The sequence below is a fragment of the Glycine max genome, chromosome 12 (genome assembly GCF_000004515.6).
Source record: "Glycine max cultivar Williams 82 chromosome 12, Glycine_max_v4.0, whole genome shotgun sequence".
Lineage (NCBI taxonomy): Eukaryota > Viridiplantae > Streptophyta > Magnoliopsida > Fabales > Fabaceae > Glycine > Glycine max.
In genome coordinates this window covers 5,845,636-5,866,600 of record NC_038248.2, presented here as the reverse complement: position 1 = coordinate 5,866,600, position 20,965 = coordinate 5,845,636, and the positions used below count along the sequence as shown (strand labels likewise).

At 33.3% G+C, this 20,965-nt stretch overlaps 2 protein-coding genes across 3 annotated transcripts; both read left to right on the top strand.

The window, feature by feature from the left end:
• Positions 1–566: 566 nt before the first annotated feature.
• Positions 567–5,445, top strand: LOC100790938 (uncharacterized). The gene is made up of 4 exons (XM_006592197.4): positions 567–909; positions 1,000–2,145; positions 2,995–3,665; positions 4,028–5,445. The coding sequence occupies exons 2-4, from the start codon at positions 1,037–1,039 to the stop codon at positions 5,047–5,049; spliced, it is 2,802 nt and encodes a 933-aa protein (XP_006592260.1). The 5' UTR covers positions 567–909; positions 1,000–1,036; the 3' UTR covers positions 5,050–5,445.
• Positions 5,446–6,472: 1,027 nt separating this feature from the next.
• On the top strand, positions 6,473–12,665 carry LOC100815208 (GATA transcription factor 11). 2 transcript variants are annotated; one of them, XM_003539719.5, is made up of 3 exons: positions 6,473–6,728; positions 7,131–7,411; positions 11,918–12,665. In XM_003539719.5, the coding sequence occupies exons 2-3, from the start codon at positions 7,142–7,144 to the stop codon at positions 12,560–12,562; spliced, it is 915 nt and encodes a 304-aa protein (XP_003539767.1). In that variant the 5' UTR covers positions 6,473–6,728; positions 7,131–7,141; the 3' UTR covers positions 12,563–12,665. The 2 variants fall into 2 exon arrangements, with proteins under 2 accessions (XP_003539767.1, XP_040863365.1); XM_041007431.1 differs by lacking the exon at positions 6,473–6,728 and adding an exon at positions 6,740–6,927.
• The last annotated feature ends 8,300 nt before the right edge of the window (positions 12,666–20,965 follow it).

Genomic DNA, 20,965 nt, shown 5'->3' with positions numbered 1-20,965 from the left:
AGCAAATCACCCTTTTCTTTTTTCGTGAATCATATATATGTGTCAAGCCCTTAGGTCTCTTACTTGTTTTGCTCAAGAAGCGATCTAATTGAAGGCTTTGTTAATTTTCTCACGTACCCTCTTCACATTTGTGTCTTTGTAGCCAAGCTAGCTAGTGTGTAATGTACGTATAACCTCCACGCCCATGTTCTATCTCGTGTTTGTTTGTGCCTTTAACGTTATTATAATGTGTTTTTCCTGCCATGTAACGTATCCTACGTAGAGGTTATTTTCGGTTTTGACTAAAAGCCCTTAAATCATGCTTTGTTTTCTTATTTTTATTTTTTAAACTAATCTCTAAAGCTCGAATATCAAAAGGCAAATGAATGTGGTTTTATTTTTCTTCTCTAGGACTTAAAATAAAATATATTAGTTTGGGAGAGAAAAAAAGGAACACGAAAATGAGTTATAGGAGGCCATGCAGTGCTAAAAACACAGGGGTGACCCTTTCCCACGGCATCAAAATTGGCTTTCATTGGTTTCTTAAAGACAAAAGTATACATGAAGTAGTGTGTAGTGAATGAAGGTAACGCGTCTGCTTAACATTTCTTGCTCATATGCGTTTAGCCCATGTGACCAGTGATGCAATTTTCGTGGGAACTTTATAAACTACTATCACCTTTTCTACTAATATATAACATAAACCACACAAGCCATTGCCCTTCAAATTTCAATACCATCTCCACTTTGACAACTTCCACAACCCCCCCATACTGGTTTTCTCTTCTCTTCCAATTTCAGTCACAAAAACTGTTATATCTTGAAAGACTAGTAGTGTGTTTGGATTACAGTTCCATCCAACTCAACTCACATTCGATTCCATCCATCATTTACGTTATTCTTAACAGATTTTCAAACACATCCTTATTGGTTAGACTCAGTTGGAGCTTCTCTTGCAAGATTGTGATTGCAACATGGGCATGTGGAGGGACTAACTTTTTTCTATGTGTTCTTTTGCAGGTTAGAGGACATTGAATCATCTACTCAGCTTTGTAAAATGGGATTTGGTCGAAATTCGACCTCGAGAAGCGGTGATTACTTGGAAGGGATGCTCAATGACTATGTTGGGGGAAGGAACAAACTGAAGGCTCAGAAAAGTGCTGCCACAACTAAGTTTGTGGCAGCACTCACGTGCCTTCAATTTTTCTTTGCAGTCTATGCAACATTCCTATTGTATTACATGGGCCCTTCCATCGATTTAAGAACCAAGCCAGAGTTCACATGGGCTACAAAAATTGCCCAACAATGGAAGCAACTCATGATCACACCCCATGTTATTGGTCACTACCAAGAAGCTGCTTCCTCTCTCATCAAGGAGGATCTTCTTCCCACAACTCCTTCCCAAGTGTGTGAGAATGAGAAAATAGACTTCATGCAAAAGAAGTCCAATGATGTCCAAATGATAAAGATAAAGAGAGAGCTCTACGATGAGGTGTTGAACTTCCAAAGCAAAACCATTGGCACCGAGACTCTCCAAGAGCTAATGGCAATGAAATCCAAATGGGACTTAAAGGGTCCAAAGAGGCCAAAAATCACAGTGTTGCTAAACCACTTCAAGCGAAAGACACTTTGTGCACAGCTTGATTCTTTGCTCCAACAAACCCTCCCTTTTCATCATGTTTGGGTGCTCTCATTTGGGAGCCCCAATGAGGTCTCATTGAAGAGAATTGTGGACACCTATAACGACTCGAGAATCAGCTTCATAAGCTCAAGCTATGATTTCAAGTACTATGGAAGGTTCCAAATGGCTCTTCAGACTGAGGCTGATCTTGTTTATGTTGTTGATGATGACATGATTCCTGGAAGGAAGATGCTGCAGATTTTGGCACACGTGGCTGGGACAGACAAGTACAAGAATTCTGTTTTGGGGAGTATTGGAAGGATATTGCCCTTTAGACAGAAGGATTTCACTTTCCCAAGTTACAGAAAATTTCGGTCTAAGGAGGCAGGGTTGTATTTGCCCGATCCTGCTTATGATATCACTGTTGATAAAATTGTGCAGGTGGATTTTCTTTCTAGTTCATGGTTTCTCTCAGCTGATCTTGTCAAGACACTCTTCATTGAGACACCTTTTACCTTCTCAACTGGTGAAGATCTTCACCTCAGGTTTGTTAATTTCTACACTTTTACAACATGTTTACATTTTTTTACCATTTCATGAAGTTCTTTTTTTATTTGATTTTATTTGGTAAAAAGAGATCTGCCTGGCTGTGAAATTTATTTGAACGTTGACCATACAAGTTAAACAATCATGATTTGACTAAGCCAAAAGAGGATCTGGTAGTGCTCAACTAGTTAGTGACATTAGGTTCAGTAACACTAATAAGTAGTACAAGTTGCAATAACAGATAAAAAAAAAAAAAGTTCAAGTTTCAATAAACTTCAGAATTGGAAATATACTGGTTGACGTGTGTTAAACAAAGTAAATGTGTATCTTATTACAATATGTGCACATCAATACGTACCATTTTTACTCTTCATGTGTAAAAATATATGTTTCTTTCTTTTACAACAAAACAATTCTTTTTGACTTTGAGACAACTTTTTACGACCTTGGTAAAGGATGTTTTCTTGGATTGCAATCCTATCTCATAGGAAATCGTTAAGGTAGAAAATTATTGTTGTAAACTAAAATTAGGTTCAAATCCTAAAGAGATAACAAGCACGCAAAGAACCAAAAGTGGTATAAAACCTGTTTTCAAGGATGTATTCAGTTTTCATAAGAAGGAATCTTCTTACTTTATTATTGCATAATAGTCAAATTATCTTTTTATCTCATTTGTCCTGCCAAAGATAAGAAAATTATTTGTCACTTGTTTTTCTTTAATTCAAAGTTTTGAGCCAGTGAATTAATCAAGAAGCCACCCCAGTTAGTGGCTAGCATTTCCTTGGCACCACTTTTGTACTACTGTATTATTATACTTACTGAAAATTCTTTACTATTTTTTATTGCAGCTATCAGCTTCAAAAGTACAAAAATGCTGGCTCATTTGTTCTTCCAGTGGATCCTAAGGACAAGGAAACTTGGGGTGATAGTGAACACAGGCTTGCATATGTGTCTGAAACCACAGTGATTTTCAAGGATGTGGTTCAAGTCAGAGATGATCAATGGTGGAAAGCACTTTCCACAGGTTATGTGACTCAGTGGGCTGCAATGTACCCTCAAAAAATTGATGCACTCTTCTATGCTCACTCAGTTGATGAAGTGAAAGTCCTTGCACCACTTCTTGAAAAGTTCAGGTCCACAGTTGGCAAGAAGGCCTACATTGTTGTCTCTGGAGGCAATTACTGCCCTTGTGAAGATGCTGCAAGAGCTCTCAAATGGCCTGCATTGGTCTGCAAGGAACGCCGGTTTAAGATTTTTGATTTGGCCGTCGAAGCCCTTTCAGGGGTGTCAGATTCTGAGGCACCAGTGATACATGCAGTGTACACCAGCTTGAAGGGTTTGATCAAAATTCACAATCCCAGTTTAGTGATCAGTGTGGCTGAAATTGACCCTCATGTGAGAAAAGCTCTCAAGATGGCCTCAGAAACCAACTCAAATGGCACCACATTTGTTCTTTTACCAAGTTCTTCAGTTTCTCAAGTTCTTTGGATGGCTGATCTGCGTTCAACAGCATTACCAAGTAAGAATATAGAACTCTTCAGCTCTTGTCAATGTATATTCTTAATTCTATTTTATTAATAATGGAATGCTGTGGATGAATGTGGTCATCTTCATAAAATAATTTAAGCTAGTAGCCTAGTACACAATCATGCATATGGGATTAGTTTTATGTTTAATTTATAATAAGTTAGCTAATAGAATTTAAATAAATAATGCATACACTTTTATATTATCATCCAATTACGTCAGTTATAATAAACTTATTAGTTTTTATAATAGTTATCGTAAAAGTCATAGCAAAAATTATTCCTAATTGATTGATAACTAAAAACTTTTACCTTGATTATACACGTCTATTTAACTCAGAATTTTGTCTTGCAGATTGGAATCGGATGAGGATCTCTGTGAACATCATCACACAAAATAGAGTCAATTCACTAGCAAGGCTTCTCAAATCTCTCAGCAATGCCTACTATCTTGGAGATGAAATCCCCATTACTTTTAACATGGATAGCAAGGTAGATGAGGCAACTATAAGACTAGTAGGTTCATTTGAGTGGCCTCATGGGACCAAAACCCTGAGAAGGAGAATCGTCCAAGGAGGGCTCATCCGGGCTGTGAGTGAGAGTTGGTATCCATCTTCTGATGATGACTTTGGACTCCTACTAGAAGACGACATTGAAGTTTCCCCTTACTACTACCTATGGATCAAATATGCACTCATGGCTTACCACTATGACCCCCAAGTCTCTCTCCCTGAGCTCTCCTCCATCTCCCTCTACACTCCAAAACTTGTTGAAGTTGTCAAAGAGAGGCCAAAATGGAATGCCACAGAATTCTTCAAACACATCCACCCCAACACACCTTACCTTCATCAACTACCTTGCAGCTGGGGGGCAGTGTTCTTCCCCAAGCATTGGAGAGAGTTCTATGTGTACATGAACATGAGGTTCACTGAGGATGCCAAGGCCAACCCAGTTCAAATTCCAAAGTCTAGAACAAATGGATGGCAAGCTTCATGGAAGAAGTTCCTCATAGACATGATGTACCTTAGAGGGTATGTTAGTCTCTACCCAAATTTCCCACAACAAGCAAGCTTTTCAACCAACCATATGGAACCAGGGGCACACATTAGTGCAAAAGACAATGTGGTTAAGCACAACAAACGAGACTTTGAGGTGCCACTAATGAAAGAAGACTTTAGAAACTTTTTGCCAGCAATGAAAATGCCTCCAGCACCAAGGCTTCCATCTCTGAACCTCTTCAATCAACCAGTTTCTCTAAAGGGTCTCAAAGCTGCTGGAGCTAAGTTGGGACAAGATGTGCTTAGATGTGACAATGCCACTGAGGTTGTTGCTGTTGACAAAGATACTGGTCTACCTCACACTTGCTCCAAATTCTGAAGTACTTCATTATTCTGATTAATTAATTATTCTTTGTCGTTTTCTTCTTTTTTTTTTTTCTTTTAAAATCCTTGATGCTCAAGTTAAGAATTATTTCTGCTTTGCTTTTAAATTAAGTGGGAAATTGGGTCAGCGATTTTGCTGTCATGGGAATAGGAATGAGGTAACTCGTGTTTCCCTATAAGACAATATGTGATCTTTTCCCAGAGATGCAATTGTAATTAATGTTGATATTCATTAATTATTATCTTAAGATTTTCGGCATAAAACTACATGCGTACTGAACCTTTTAAATAGAGTAATGATACTCACCCACATCATTTTTGGGTGAATTAGGATGGGAGAAATAAAAAAAAAAATAAAGAGAGAAAATGATAAAAATTATGTGATGAAAAAAAGTCAAAAAAGATAGAGAAAAAAAATGAGTGGTAAGAAAATGAGACGCATGAGTATCATTACTCTTCCTGTCCGTCTCAAAAATTGTGGGATTATTGGAAGTGAGACAAAGTCTCAGACATAATGGTCTTAAGTGAAATATATAAATTTAAATTACAATTTTAGTTTTCATATTTTTATTTGTGTAATTTTATTTTTTATATTTTTAATTATTCACATTTAATTTTCATAATTTCTCAATTTTTAAAATTTAAACACCCCCACCTCATATTTCATCCTGTAATTGATGGCATAAAACGGAAGTATGATGCAATATTAATTTGTATAGACTAATAAAGAAAAAAAAAGAACAAAATATTTAAATAAAAATGAAAAACCTTTCATTGTAGCCTATAAATGACTTTTTATTTTTATTTAAATATTTTATATATTTGTACTTTACCAAATCAACATCACAAATTTTGATAACTGAATATTATAATGCCTAAAGAAATTGTCAAAATTAAAGGAATTGAAATCACATGTAAATTAAAAAGTAAGAAATAAAAATATTATTATTGTATTGATATTTTTCTTGACCGCACACAGAGATGGTGTTGAAGCATTGGACGATACAGGATTACGGGAAAATTAAAGTCTAAGATTCTAAGCTACTATTATCAATGTGACCATAGATATGTGTAATTTAATTAGCTTAAGACAATTGGTATTGGGAAGGATGAATGCCTGTGTGGGAACCAAAAAAGTCAAAGATTTCATTACATGCAACAAAAACTTCATGAAACTTCTGTGTTAAAAATTATGGGTTGAAATCTTTGAAATCAAGGATTATGTGTTAAAAATTAGCTTAATATTAATCACTTTGAAATCTTTGTGTTAAGATGAAATCTTAACCCAAGCCATAGTTTAAAAAAAAACATAATGAACTAAAAGTAATATTAATAACAACTATAAAGTTATTTACTTACGAAAAGGCATGCTCAAATAAAATATATAATGCATTTTTTATTATCAAATAAATATTTGTATAAATTCTACCATAGCAAAATAAAATTTTAAGGTAAGGCAATAATTTTGAAAGAGAAATAAAAATGTTGTTGGGATAAAAAAGAGAGGAAGAGACATGTCCACATTGAGGTGAGAGAGTACAGATAAGGGGTTCCGCACGGTAGCGCCACCGCAGTAAAAAAAGAAAAAGAATAAGAAAAGGAATCCACTCCTCTCTCTCTCAGTTGAATTTTGAGTTGCGCCAATTTCACCTGTCCTCTCCTCTCTCTGTCACCGTGAGTCTCTTCTTCTCAGTTCTAATGTCAAATGCTTTCATTCTTTCTTTCACTTTTTTTTTCCGACACTCTCTGCACCACCACACCTCTTCCATTTTCTGCTTCCTTTTATTTCATTATGCGCATACATTCCGCTCTTGTTTTTACAACAATAACATTAACAGCGTACAATGTTATGCTTCCGTGTCTTCATTATTTTGTAAGCCAACGTGAGCGTTCCTTAACTGGTTTATCTCATTTTTTGACACGTCGTAGGTTTAACAAGTCTTGCTCATTTTATTTTATTTTTTTGTTTTCTACGTATAATAATAATCTTATTATGACAATGAGCCTTTGTTAGACTTAAATTTCTCAACCAGTAATGGATGGTTGGTTTTGTTGTGTGTGTTTTTTGTTTTTAAGGTATTGCATGTATGAAGGACTGTTGGTTTTTTTACAATAATTTTAATGGTCTGTCGGATGAGAGTCTCGATGATGTGATGGACATGGAGTTTTTGGATTTGCCCCTTGACTTTGAGGATGTGGAAACTGATGCTGTGGAGGAACAAGATTGGGATGCTCAGTTCAACAAATTCCTTGAAGACCCACCCCCACCACTTGGATCATTTCCACTACAATCCTCTGAGTTCTGTGGACAAACTCAACATGAGAATGTGAAACTCGGCAAGAGCTTTCGTGCTTCTGTGAGTTTCTTGCCCTCATTTTATGCTCTATGAATGGAAGCCTTTGTGTGGTTGACTTTTTTGTTCTGCCATGTTGCCCCGTTGCTTGATGTTGGGGAAACTCAGAATTGTGCTTCAATTCAGTTCGATTGTGCTTGATAAATTAATCACGTGAAACTGAAGCATACATTTTGTTGATTTCCAAATTCTGTTACTTGAATGGCTATTTCATTTGATAGGATCTGTACTTTTCAATGAATGTAACCTTCACTCTAGACCTACTTAGATAGCTGATATTTTACTAGTCTGAATTTTTAGCAAGGCTTTGATCTATGAATTACTACAATGATGTTGTTCCGGAACTTTGTCAGGTTGACAAAAAAGAAAGTATGTAATATTGGTAATTTGAGCCTAAAAATCAGCTAGTAATGCTGATTGAGTGAGAGGGGAGATTATCTTATTGTTTTAACATCCTTTGAGTCAACTCTGTGTTTCTCTTGCCCTGTTAGATATTGATGCCTTGCCAAACTTCTCTGTGCATAAGAACTAAGATTCATTGAATGACGTTAGTCTAGTTTAGATTTTAGAAGATAAACTTGAATAATAATAGGCTAAAGATTCAGTTTTCATACAAAAATGGCTATGAAGCCCAATACTCCAAAAATGGCAGTGTCATACCCATATTTGACGCTGATATATGTACCATACCTAGATGTTTATCCAAGGAGTATCCTCCATTTTTTATTTTTTAAATTTATCTGACTGATACAATTGAGATATGGCTTTGATACTTTGAAAAGGACTAAAATTACATATGGCTATATCTTTCTTTTGTATCTTTAAAGCTATAGTAGTGGGCAGTTATATGGAGCTAAGACTTTTTGTGACATTTTGACATGGGGTTGGGGGGAAGCATGTGACTTTGTAACATGTTCATAAGGGAAAGCGTATATTTTAATCTGGGCAATGGAAATATTTCTAACAGTTTTTTCTTATGATTACATGTATTGTTTTTGTAAATTGTGATCATCATGCACTAATATAGTTATGTATTTATAAGAAATGCCAATGTCTCTTACTCTCTTTACATTACGAACACTGAAATTGTGCATTTATTCAAAAGATTTTTAATTCATGCTTAATGTATCTAAGCTGTATTGCATCGCCAATTTTTAAGATTTTCTCATATCCCCACATTTTTTTATACTGTACTTATGTCGTATTAAGTACCCAAGATTGATAGTAAGCAGGTTTATTGGGCTACTGTAATTGCATAGTCTGCTAGTGAGTTGATTCTGACATTCTGTCCTCATTAGATGTTTCCTCTGGAACAGTGACAAGAGGACTAAAGCTAACTTTCCAGTGGTTCTCGGAATTCCCTTGAATCATCTTGCTTATGCTTTTTTTTTCTTTTCCATGTACATTTTGGTTTCAAACTCAAATCATGGAAGAGGGAACTTTTATGAGTTAAAGGTATACTTAAAATGTTTATTGGTTTCTTGCCGTTCAAAAGTAATCTACATAACATGAACTTTTCTCATATGCTTATTGCGTAATTTGCTGCTATTAGTTTTTAAATATAATAGTTGTCACCGTGAAAATCTTTGTCTCAATTTCTTGGTACTCATGCCTTAACTTTTTGTAGTATTGCCCTCAAGAAGTGACAAAAGTTCTCTGTGATGCTTGTAAGTTGGAAGTGATTTGGTTATTCTGAATGATGAGTATGTGTATTCATATATAAAAATTTTGCTTTCTTGGATCCTTTAGAATTAGATGGATAGATGTGTCATGTGTGTGTTTGAACTTGGTATATGACACATTGGTGAATATCCCTCCTCCTAGCCAAAGTCTTTCATGTCTATGGGTTTAAATAAAGGAAACATCATGCATTAGTAAGGTTGCTGACAGCCAGGTTGCTGACAGCCTATGAAGCACAGACACTCATGTCGAATGGTGTGTCGGCGTGTTTGACACTTCTCCGACACTTGACACTTTTTGGACACACCTTCAACACGAGTCAAACACCCTTACACCATGTCTTCATTAAAAAAATATTCAACTTGGACTCCTCTCTGGCACACCTTGTCCATGAGTCGGACACCTCTCCTTATGTCTCAATTATTTTTTTGCTTGAATCCTTCTTAGAATATTTTTATGGTCATTATCAAATGAAAATTGTAAAACTTAACAACTTTGTTTCTAGAAAGTGATGTTGGATCAAGTGACCTCAGAATAATTAAGAAGGGGAGGTTGAATTAATTATTCCTAAACCTTTACTAATTAAAAATTTACTCTTTTAAGATTTTTACTTATGTTGTTAAGAGAATAAGGAGTAGAAGAGAAACTTAACCAAAAGTAAAAGCGGAAATTAAAATGCACAGCAGAAAGTAAAAGAGTAGGGAAGAAGGAGACAAACATACAAGAGTTTTTTATACTGGTTCGGCAACAACCCGTGTCTACATCCAATCCCCAAGCGACCTGCGGTCCTTGAGATTTCTTTCAACTTTGTAAAAATCATTTTACAAGCAAAGATCCACAAGGGATGTACCCTCCCTTGTTCTCTTTGAACCTAGTGGATGTACCCTCCATTAGAACTGATCCACAAGAGATGTACCCTCTCTTGTTCTCAGTCAACAACCCAAGTAGATGTACCATCTACTTGTACCACAAAAGATGTACCCTCTAATGTGTTAAGACAAAGATCTTAGGCGGTTAAACCTTTGATACTTTGTGAATGGGGATACAAAAGAATTCTCAGGCGGTTAGTCCTTTGAACACTTTTGTATAAGGGAAAGGGAAGAATAAAAAAAAATTTCAAACTGTGTCGTTTTGAATTCTTTGACAAGAGAGAAGGGAGACACAAAAGAATTCAGGCGGTTAGTCCTTTGTTCTTTTGAAAAAGGGAGAAGAGAGACACAAAATGAATTCAGACGATTAATCCTTGGCGAATTCTTTTGGGCAAAGGGAAAAGAGATGAAAAGATGAATAACACAAGTTTTCAAGGTTTAGAAAACCAGAAAACTTTGAAAAGCTTTTGACACAAAGAAGAAGAAGTTTAAAGAGATTCAAGACTTGTAAAGGATTGTAATGAATTGATTGGATTGATAGAAAGATTTATTTTTAAATGCAAAACAAAGTCTTGCTTTTATAGACTCTTCATGTCTGGTCAAGAGAACCATTTAGAAGAGTTATGACTTTTAGAAAAACTTAAAACCAATTTGAAAAAGTCAAAAACCATTTGAAGAGTTACATCTTTTGATTTACTTAGAAACAATCACTGGTAATCGATTACCAAATCAGTGTAATCGATTACACAAATCATTTGAAGAGTTATTCTTCACATTTGAATTTGAATTTCAACGTTCAAAGGCACTGGTAATCGATTACCAAAACATTGTAATCGATTACAATTTTTTGAAATCAATTGGAACGTTGTAAATTCAGTTGAAAAACTTTTTCAAATCCATTTTGCTACTGGTAATCGATTACAATAATCTGGTAATCGATTACCAGAGAGTAAAAACTATTTGGGTCAGTTTTTGAGAAAATCTTTTCATACTTATCTTGATTAAGTCTTCTCTTGATTCTTGAATCTTGATCTTGATTCTTGGAAGCTTGATCCTTGAATCTTGATTCTTGATTCTTGAATTCAACTTTCCTCTTGAATCTTGAAGTGTTCTTCAACTTTCCTCTTGAGTCTTGAAGTGTTCTTGATTCTATCTTGAACATCTTGAACTTATTCTTTGATTGACCTTTGAACTTTTTGTCATCACCTTTGTCATCATTTTTGTTATTATCAAAACATCTTTGAATCAATCTTGATTCATCATGAAGCTTTGCTTCTACAAATATGTAAAAATTTAATTTTCTCCACACACACACATATACATATATATGAGGAGGGATCAAGTTACTCTAAGAGCAACTCTAAAAGAGTTACTCTTCATCCTCACTATTCATTTTCTTGGAATCTAACAGTTAAGATTTTAGAGTTGCTCTTAGAGTAACTTAACCCCCCTCCCCCCTTCTCCCTCTCAAGTGTCCTATATTTTGGACATTAATTGTGTTGTGGTGTCTATGTTTGTGTCGAAGTCGGTGTTTCATAGTTGACAGCTAAGCTAAAACTGATCAGTGATCTCAGATTAAATAGAAAATGCTTTGTTGCAAGGATTAAGTAGATTGAGTTGTATCATGCAGTTTGTTTAGCAACAAATAATAGGAAAGTCTATGCAAATGACATAAGTAGTTTTACCAACAAGTTTCTTTGGTTCGTGATACTATGACTTTATGGCATTTGATAATTGATAAGTGACATGTTTTGAAATTGTAGCATTCAATTCTTGTGAATAGCTCTTTGGCATACACATAAAATGTTGGAAGAAATTACCTAATTTCTCTTTCTCTCGTTACTTAAAACATTATATACGGTTGAAAAATTTTCTATTTATTTGTCAAGATACATACACATATTCATCTTCTGTGGATTTTATCTTTTTTGTGGCTTTGATGTGTTTTCCCAAAAAACAGCTACCAAAGACTGTCAGACCTACATATGGCAAAACTATTCCTATCCAGAATGTCTCTTTAAAAGGAAAAGATTTGCTCCAATTCCAAACCAACAGCCCAATTTCTGTTTTTGAAAGCAGTAGTAGTTCTCCCTCGGTTGAGAACTCCAACTTTGAGTTACCTGTCATCCCAACAAAGCGTCCCCGAAACAAACGCCAGCGTCTCTCAAACATCAGCCTGCTTTTCTCTATTCCTTTTATCCTTACTTCACCGACTTTTCAAAAATGTCAGAGGATGATTTTCTCCGAATCAGATTTACAAACACAACCTGCTGGGGAATTATTGTGCATGGTCTCAAAGAAGCTGAGGAAAAAGGATATTCCCATGCTAGCTAACAGAATTGAGATGAAGAGATCCTCGTCACAGGAGTCAGTTGCACTCAGGAAATGCTTACATTGTGAGGTGACAAAGACGCCGCAATGGAGAGAGGGACCAATGGGTCCTAAGACCCTATGCAACGCCTGTGGGGTTCGATACCGATCTGGCCGGCTATTTGCTGAATACCGGCCTGCAGCTAGCCCCACTTTTGTATCATCATTGCACTCAGACTCTCACAAGAAGGTTTTAGAAATTAGGAACAGAGCCACCCAAGTGACTGTTAGATAAACCTTCTTGGAAATTCTCTAGGTTAGTATTGTCTTAGATTTTATTGAGTGGTAGTGCTAAACAGGATTTTCCTTGATTATTGTTCTCCTTTTTTATGGTCTAATCTTAATCTTATATTGCTTAGCTAGTTAGCATCATTTGTTTTATGTAAATTGATTGGCCGAATAAAAAGTAGTAAGACTATACCACTGGTTCACTCCATGCTAGGCATTCAAGGAAACAAGGTATTGAAAATTCAGAGAGGAAGATAATCAAATAAAAAGCAAAACTTAGGTGCAGATCTTCATGTGTTTTTGGTGTTATTATCCAATTAGAATTGAAGTTTCACTTCGATTATCTGTGTAATAAAGGTTCACATTAAAGGTTTCTCACAAGTTACTTAGGTGAAATTCTAATTATGATCGGAGAATAACAACAAAAGTATCTAAGAAAATGTATTTAAGTTTTGTCGGCTTGAAGCAAAGACATCATATGGGATAAGTTGAGCTAGAATCCTTGAAATTATCTGCTGGAAGGGCAAGGGTCAAAAGACAATATCGCATGCCTTGTAACATGAAGGGGGAAGACGACACAACATTTATAGTGAAAGAACATATGCATAGTTAGACGAAATTTATGTTGTTATCCATGCCAGCAAAGGATCTTGGAACTGATTAAAAGGTTGAAACAAAAAAGGAATGGGGATCGGTGGTAATATAATCCAGGTGTTAATGGGCCTTCTCTTTATCAGTTTTATACTTGCATGCGATTTTCTCCAAAATTTAACTCTCAAATCTCAATTATGCTTCGCTCTGCCTTCCAAATATTATGTTGACTTTATGCACATTTCCATCATTTTATTATCTTTTCATTTATGTTTTCCTCACTAACATGATAACTTAATTCATCTTTCTTTATTTTCTTTTCGTTAGAGATAACTTAATTCATCTGAATGAAGAATTGTGCATTATCTCAAAGCAGACCATAATTCTCTCCGATCTATATTCTTGGTAATCCTAAGCTATGGACATTCCAGTGGCAGCCCATGTCCACACATGTTATTTTCTTAAAGGGCCATAAGGTTTTTCTACATGGTACAAGTGAAGTTCCCAAATAAACAAGGTAGGATTTTTCTAAGCCACCATTCAAATTGCTGATACACCTAGCATAACATCTGCAATTCCAGTTTTACCCTTCTGTAAAAATGATACGGATGGGCAATCTGTATTGGGCTTATGGATTGTCAATCTATATTACGATCTTTTTTAATTTTTTTTTCAAAAATATGTTTTGCGAATTAATTTAAAATTAATGACCCAAACAAGAATCAAACATGTGACTTTCATGTTATTAGCGTGACATTCTAACCAACTAAGCTAATAGATCAATTATGTTATAAAATAATTAATGTCGTTATATATAACACTAAAATTTCTAATGTATATTTAATGCACGTCTAAATTTACATAATAAATTTTGTGACAATTTTTATCTAATAATTAATTTATTTACATATATAAATTGTAAATAAAAATCATAGGTTTAATAAAAATTTATATATGTAAAAAAAATACATTATTAACATAAATCTACTAATGTACTTTTTGACCTTATTACAATTAATCTTGATCTAATAATGTACTTTTTTACATATATAAATTTTAAATAAAAATCACAGGTTTCATAAAAATTTATATATGCAAGCAGATTAATTATTAGATAAAAATTAATTGTTACAAAATTTATTATATAAATTTACATGTGCATTAAATATACATTAGAAATTTTAGTGTTATATATAGCGATATTAATTATTTTATAATATAATTGACTTATTAACTCTTAGAGCTTCATGCTAATAATATGAAAGTCATATGTTTGCTTCTTGCTTGGGCCATTAATTTTAAATTAATTCACAAAGCATATTTTAAAAAAAATCATATGAGCCACTTAGGAAGGACAAAACTGGAATTGCACATGTTATGCTAGGTGTACCAGCAATTTGCATGATCCGCAAAGAAAGACCCAACAAGGTATAAGTGGTTTCATAGAAAATTCAAGATGCATTTATCCAAAGGGCCTATGGGACAAACACAGATTATCAAGCAGGGATTTGCAGCATTTTTTATTACGCATTTGATTTTTTTCTAAATGTGTACCCATTAGAAAAATAGAAACTACTATAAGTATAAGCACTATTAAGAGAGAGAACCAATGAATTAAAAAGTGATGACACTTTGCATTATTGAAGAAATAAATTCATAACAAACAGCAATGACCAAAGTCCAAATTTACATTGTATTATTTTTTTATGGTTAAAAATAAGAGTTTAATCTTATTATTAAGGTTCTTGCCGACAACAGGCTTTGCTCAATGCTCATGGGCAAGCATTAAACGAAAGGTTAAACAATTGGAAGTTACGTATTTAATTAATTTGTTTCTTAACTTTGTTGCTTTCTTCATATGCCTTGCTGCTGCTGCTTAATATATACATGATCCATTTTAAGGAAATGACCCTGAATTGCAATGTTCCTATGTACTCTTAATTAAGGAGCTGCTTGTGTAGTGTTGGCCTTCGCACCCCCTAATGCAAGTTGCCAAAATGTCCATGTGCCTAGCTCTCTACCTCTAAAGTCTAAAAACACTACATGTACATACCCTCCTAACCTATCATCAAAGTATTGGCATGATATGCAAGCACATGCATTATTAATCATAAAGTACGTTAATAGGCTTCCACCCTCCATGGTCCATACCACAATTTTCTATTTTGAGACAGCAACATTCTCCCAATTTTGTGTCCATAATACATATCCCTCTATAGTCTATAGCCTAGTCTATTTATGGTAGAAAAGTGAATTAGATATTTTGTTTACAAGATTATTTTGGTACTAAATTCAATTTAAACAATAAACTCAGTTTAAGTTGTATCTGTAGTCTGTTAGTTCAATTCCATCCTGATCATATAAACCATTAATGTCGCTTTCGAGTTGGCTGTGGTCTATAAGAGATTACTCATTACTCCATTCCTTTTATTCGGATGGTGAAGAAGTAAGGACAAAAAACTAGAAGAAATGAATGGATGGTGTGTTGCTACCATTTTCATTTTGTATTAGTAAAAGATATATAGCACTATAACTTCGCTTTTTTTTTTTTTTTTTTGATTTAATTACAAGTGGTTTCATCTTAACCTTTATACGTACTACACCCTAGTAATGTTGTCTCGAAGACATAGTTGTTCGCTGTCGCATTTACTTTCTGTAAGGTATCTATAATTAACATAGCTGAGCCAAGAGGAGAAGATATAAAGTGTTATGCTTTGTTGAAGTGAAGTGATCAAGAAATAAGAAAAAGAAGTATAAACATATTTTTTTTCTCCACTTATTAAATACAAAGGTGAAAAAGAAAAATAAAATTTTATTCGATATAAAGGTGTTTCTTTCGTTTAAAATAATATATAATTTATCTTATTTTTTAAAAGTTAATATTATGCAAAAGATATTGTTATTTAGAATTTGTGTTTAAATTTTTAAAAATTTTGATAGAATTGCAATAATTATAAAAGTTTCACGTGACTTGAGACCTAACATGAGAGGTCCATTTTCAAAGAAAAATAATGTAAATACGTTATATAAATTATTAAAGATGACACTGGAAATTTACACCAAACATTTATTTAGCAAATAAAGATGAAGAAGCAGCGAACCAAGCTTGGTTGCGACCCGACATTATAATTCTCTCCGGAGATGAACAAATTGAAGATTATATCACACGAAACGACACATAGCAAGTAGCTAGCTAGCTAGCATTGCGATGGATATAATGTACTATTATATCAATCCCGCACACACATACACATTCATTCATTATTTAACGCTAACAATAACACACACTAATTGGTGGGGTTCACTCTTTTATTTCAATTTGGCAAGTTTGATTAGGTGCCCCCTCCTTCTCCACTTCATGTCGTGACCCTCGTTTTCACAACACCCAGTTTACTTTTGTTCCAATAAAAGAAAAAAATATTCAATTAGACCAGAAAAAAATATCATTTTAATTAATCTTGTTTGGTAATATATTAGACTTGATTTTGATTTTTTAAGTATTATAATTGTGGTTTTTTATCTCCAAATTTCAATTGCACAAATCAAATCTTCACATTAATGTAATTATGTGATTTTTGTTCACGTGTCAATCTTTGAATAAAATATTAAACAGATTTTGTTGACATGACAGTAGATAATGACATTTTGATGATATAATTTGTTTGACATATATTAATGTGACTTAATTATATTTTGATCTCTCTTTGATTGTAATTGTGAGCGAAGATATAATTAAGTTAGTGTCAATGTGTATGTCAAATAATTCGTTAATTGTTGTGTCATGATTAAGTGTTAAACTTTAATGATTTTTAATGTTTTTTTTTTAAATAAGTCACGCAATTACTATATCTTCAAAAACTAAATTTCTATGTGTTGAGTGGCCATTTACAAGCCCAAAAACTACATTTGCTAAAGAATTTGGAGTGTTACTTTTGTTGGTTCGTTATACTAATCTTAGATCACGTGACTTTTTAAATTTTATAATTTAATGTTAAATTAATTTTAAAAATTTTAATTTATCATCAGAATAATCTTTAAATATTAAAATTTAATAATAAAATAATGTCATAAATTTATTTTTTTTACAGAACTAATTAATTACATTTTTTTAGGTATTTACATTACTTTGAAAGACGAATTTGGATATTTATTGTTATTTTTTTTTGGGAAAAATATAAATTATATTAAACCTCAAAATGATACAACAATAAATGAGGTATATCATGCGTTTAGAGAAAATTAAAAATATCCCTAATATAAGAAGGTTTATATCAAGATGTTAAAATAAATACGCTTGTCTATACATAAGAAACTTAATCTTATTAATAATCTCTATTACATAAAATTGATAATCTTCAAAAATCAACTTGTTTCTAGATAATCAGATGTAATATAGTCAAATGCAATATACTATAATTATTATAGTTAGACAACAAAATTTTTCTTAAACATAAAGATTTGTTCTTAATTAAAAAGTTAGTGATAGTTATAAAAAAGTGAAATATTTATTGTTATTTTTACAATAACGTGTGAGCGTGAGGGGTGTAAAAAGGGTAATGGAGGAGGGAGGGGTGTGAAGTGTGACATTAGTCTATGCCTGAGTCTAACCCGTGACAAAGAGAACACAACGACAGAGATTCCTTGCACCTAAGAGGGAGTGAGAGAGAAGGGTGTCACTATCCACGTCCAATCCAACAACATGCAGTGGGGCCCGCACGTTACGTATGCCATCGATGAGAACGAGGAAGAGGCATGCCTAGCATAGCATGGGGTTGTCTCTAGCTGTCACATTTGTACCATCCTTCATCTTCATCACTCACCCTATAAGCTAGGTGTCATACCAACACATCAAATTAATGTAAGTAAAACACACCAACGTTTTTGTAATAAGGCCAAACACCCATTCCAATTTCAAAATCACTGCATGCATGCATGTGGTGGTTATTTGGTCTTATTGTAACTAAATAGAAGATCAAACTCAATTCAAGCTCATATTTTGCAATTAAAATAGGCCAAGTTAACCTCACAAGAGACAAGGAAGAGTGTAATAAGCAACGAAATGTTCAAGGGAGTTGAAGATAAGCATGCAATTGCAGATTAAAGAAAAGTTCTACTAAAATATATTGTACTTAAATTCAAACTAAAATTATTGTCACGGTAGAGAAAGAATAGTAGTAACATTTTGTAATAAAAAGAAAACAATGAGGAATTTGACATATGATGAATTGTTGTTGTCAGAGTGAGTGGGACTGAGCAGAGCAGAGGAAAGCGACGGTGGTATTTGGTTGGGTTTCCTTTTCTTTTCAGTTATCAATTTTGCGTGGTGGCCGGTTGTTTTGGGCACACTGTCACAAAGAAACACAAATGGCGAAACTTTCAGTTCATTTGTCAATTTCTTGGGACCCAATTCCTCAATTGCCAACATTTATTGCCAATTTGCGTCAACCAAAATTAGGTTCTGAACTTTTCGGATGCATCTCACTCAATTATTATTTTTATTTATCGTGGAGCACCTTATCTAATCTTTTTCTTTTGTTTTAAAAAAAATATCTAGTTTTTATTTCCTGTAAATGTTATAGCAACTAATTTTCGAAAAGGGTATATTGTGATGTATTGGGGTGTCTAATCCCCTTATCTTTTTAGTGGGATGCTGGAGTTCGATATTTAAAAAAGTGGGGGGGAAATCAAGGCTGTGAGGTATGGTCGAAAAATAATTACATCTCTTTGGATTTATGTGTATAGAAAATATCAATCGAAAGAAGTTAGTCTTTTAATAAGTATTTCTATCTTGAGAGATTAGTATCTGAATCTTAATTAGTGATGATAAAATGGACCATCTCAACGCATTTTGGTCTAGCCTGTCATTAGCTTAACAAAAACGGACTTAGATGAGTTGACCTAACTTTTGAAATATATAGTAAAGAAAAATAATGTGCCATTTAAGGTTAGTGTCCTGCTAGCTACAAGCCCATTTTTTGGCAGATTAAGAGGGGCTAGTAGGTTGATAATATTGGCTTGGCTTGTCTAAAACAATGAGTTAAACGGACTGGTCCCTTAAACCAAATCTGTTTTGCCACTTGTACTCACAATGGAAACAATCTTGAGCAAAAAGAAATTGAAGAAGAAACCTATATGTAATAGTACAATCCAAGTAAAAAGTATAATTTTTATCCAAGTATACTTTGCTCTAATTTATAAGTTTCTTAGTTTAAAAGGAGGAGTCTATTCTACATTAGCTTGAAGGGACCATAATATACAAATATAAAGGAGCAAAAGTCCAAAACTAAAGACAAGCCAGCCAGCAATTCCCAACCGATTGAGAAAAGAATGTAATAGTGATCATGAAATTTTCATACTGTATGCTACAGTGTACAAAATGGGACATTTGTTAAGTTCATGGCCTTTTAGTTAAAGAAAAGAATGAGACTGGTTGGTTCAACCTATATAATTAAATTCTTTTGTACGTTATCTTCTTCTCTACATTGATTCTTCCCTCTATCTCTCCCATCATATCATCTTTGGCTCTTAATTGTCTCGATGTTGTGTGTCGGTAGCAATGTTGATTCTGCATGTTCTTTCCGAACCACATCTTTTAGGTTGATTTATCCACTATTTTCTTTTTCCTCTTTCGTTCATTGATTTGATATTGATATTATGGTGGCATTCTTTCTTTATTTACTTACCCACACAAACATGCATTAAACTCTTTTTGAAAGACATTTATTCATAATAAATGGATCCTAATTGATATAGTAACGACATTGTGGCTTCACCTAAACCTCATTGATGTAGCAACTAGCAAAGGCTTTTGCTACAGCAGGATCAGGACTTATAAAGTTATGAGAAATGATACTTGTACTTGTATAATAATAATTTGTAAAACAAATCTTACCAAAAAAAAGGAGAAAAGTAAAAGGAGTGGAAATTTTTTGAAATATAATTAATAAATAATATGCTAGAGAGAATTAATCGTAACAGATATTATGATTTATAACTTTTTTTACTAGCAAATAATTTTGCGACTTTTAAAATTGTATATATTTTTTTAACTTCCAACTTCAAAGTTGTAAGTTTTATTTTTTTTATTTTTATTTTTATGACTTTGAAGTGATAACAGTTATTTTTTAATGTTTAAAGTTTTTAATTTTGTAATTTTTATTTATTTGTATTTTCTTTTTTATTTTGTTTTCAATATTATGGTTATTCATTATTGACTTTTTGTGCAAATTTTGATGTGTTCTACCAATATATACAAAAAGTAATTTATTAAATTTTTTCACACAATTGGTTCACCTTTTTATTCTCATGTGTAAAGTTGAACTATTTCAAACTAAACCGGCACAACTTATAACATTTGAAGTAAACATTTGGCACAAATTTTACTGTATATTTTCATTATATTTATTGTGGTTATATTTTATTGACTTCTTCTCACAAATCATGTTGTGTTTTAAGAATATGTCAAGAAAGGAATGTAATTTATTCAACTTTTTTTATATAATTTGGTTTGGTTTCGATTCTCATATGTAAGTTGAACCAAGTCAAACTATATCGACACCACTTATAACATTTGATGTAAAATTACACAAATTTCGTTGTGTTTTAAAAATGAGATGTAATTTATTAAACTTTTTTCATACAATTTGATTCAATTTCAATTCTCATATTTAAGACTGAACTACGTCAAACTAAACCAACAACGCTTATTATGTCTGACGTAAAATTTGCACAAAGTTTACCGTGGTTTTTTCACTATATATTGAGTGTGGTCATTCTTTAGGGACTATTTTACAATTTTAATTGAATGCAACATTTAAAA

Bases quoted from the DNA above. Each gene is read 5' to 3' on its own strand.
- LOC100790938 (XM_006592197.4), top strand. From the start codon at position 1,037: ATGGGATTTGGTCGAAATTCGACCTCGAGAAGCGGTGATTACTTGGAA. The intron at 2,146-2,994 runs GTTTGTTAATTT...TTTTTATTGCAG, and splicing joins GGTGAAGATCTTCACCTCAG to CTATCAGCTTCAAAAGTACA. The intron at 3,666-4,027 runs GTAAGAATATAG...TTTGTCTTGCAG, and splicing joins GCGTTCAACAGCATTACCAA to ATTGGAATCGGATGAGGATC.
- LOC100815208 (XM_041007431.1), top strand. From the start codon at position 6,753: ATGTCAAATGCTTTCATTCTTTCTTTCACTTTTTTTTTCCGACACTCT. The intron at 6,928-7,130 runs GTAAGCCAACGT...TTTGTTTTTAAG, and splicing joins TTCCGTGTCTTCATTATTTT to GTATTGCATGTATGAAGGAC. The intron at 7,412-11,917 runs GTGAGTTTCTTG...CCCAAAAAACAG, and splicing joins GCAAGAGCTTTCGTGCTTCT to CTACCAAAGACTGTCAGACC.